At 48.6% G+C, this 704-nt stretch overlaps 1 protein-coding gene across 1 annotated transcript in view; it reads left to right on the forward strand.

Annotated features, from left to right (window-relative positions):
• Positions 1 to 704, forward strand: part of C2cd6 (C2 calcium dependent domain containing 6) — an 83,292-nt gene that overhangs the window by 29,887 nt on the left and 52,701 nt on the right. The window contains exon 8 of the mRNA XM_026788832.1: positions 67 to 146. Within this exon, the coding sequence (XP_026644633.1) occupies positions 67 to 146 (80 nt within the window). The remainder of the gene's footprint in view (positions 1 to 66; positions 147 to 704) is intronic.

Below are 704 nucleotides of genomic sequence, written 5' to 3' on the forward strand. Positions count from 1 at the left end.
GCCTTTCGGGGGCTGGGGCTGTTAGTCCTATCACGGCGAATTACACAATCATATAATTTTATCCAGCTGAAACCTCTTCAAAAAATCATCGAGCCATCCATGTTTATGAAGATCGCCCCTCCTCCAGAAAGGACAGACCCTGTCACGTAAGTGTTTTGATTTCGTTACTTCATTGAGAGCGAATGGCATTTTGAAGGTGCGATGGAACATATCAGTTATCTCGAGAATTCCCGAGAGCGTGGCCAGGACGCCTAGGTCCTAAGGTAAGGCGAGCACCGAACTCCTTTGCTTGATAAGGTGAGAAAAAGAGCCAGGTGTGGTGGCTCAAGCCTGGAGCCCCAACCCTCGGCAGGCAGAGGAAGGAGGATGAGGAGTCCAGGGGCTTACCTGAAACCTTGTGGGAAACAAGCCAACAGACAAAAAGATGGGAGAGATCCTGAGTTTCTAGGTGCCCCCTGGAGAAAGGAACTGAGGTCTAGAGATGAGAGGAAATGGGTGTCTCCTTCGTGAATGAAGAGGTGGCACAATGAGGAAATTAGCCGTCAAGATCCTCCTCACGGAATATGGAGGAAGAACTTCCAAGATCCATGTGCCTAGGGTAGCCAGTTTCTGTTCTACAGGATGTCAGTGTTAGCCCACCCCACACCACGCCAACTGTTACTTCCAAATGGGCTGTAAAACAAACAACAAACAAACAAAAAAAA

This window comes from Microtus ochrogaster, unplaced genomic scaffold (genome assembly GCF_000317375.1).
Source record: "Microtus ochrogaster isolate Prairie Vole_2 unplaced genomic scaffold, MicOch1.0 UNK8, whole genome shotgun sequence".
NCBI lineage: Eukaryota > Metazoa > Chordata > Mammalia > Rodentia > Cricetidae > Microtus > Microtus ochrogaster.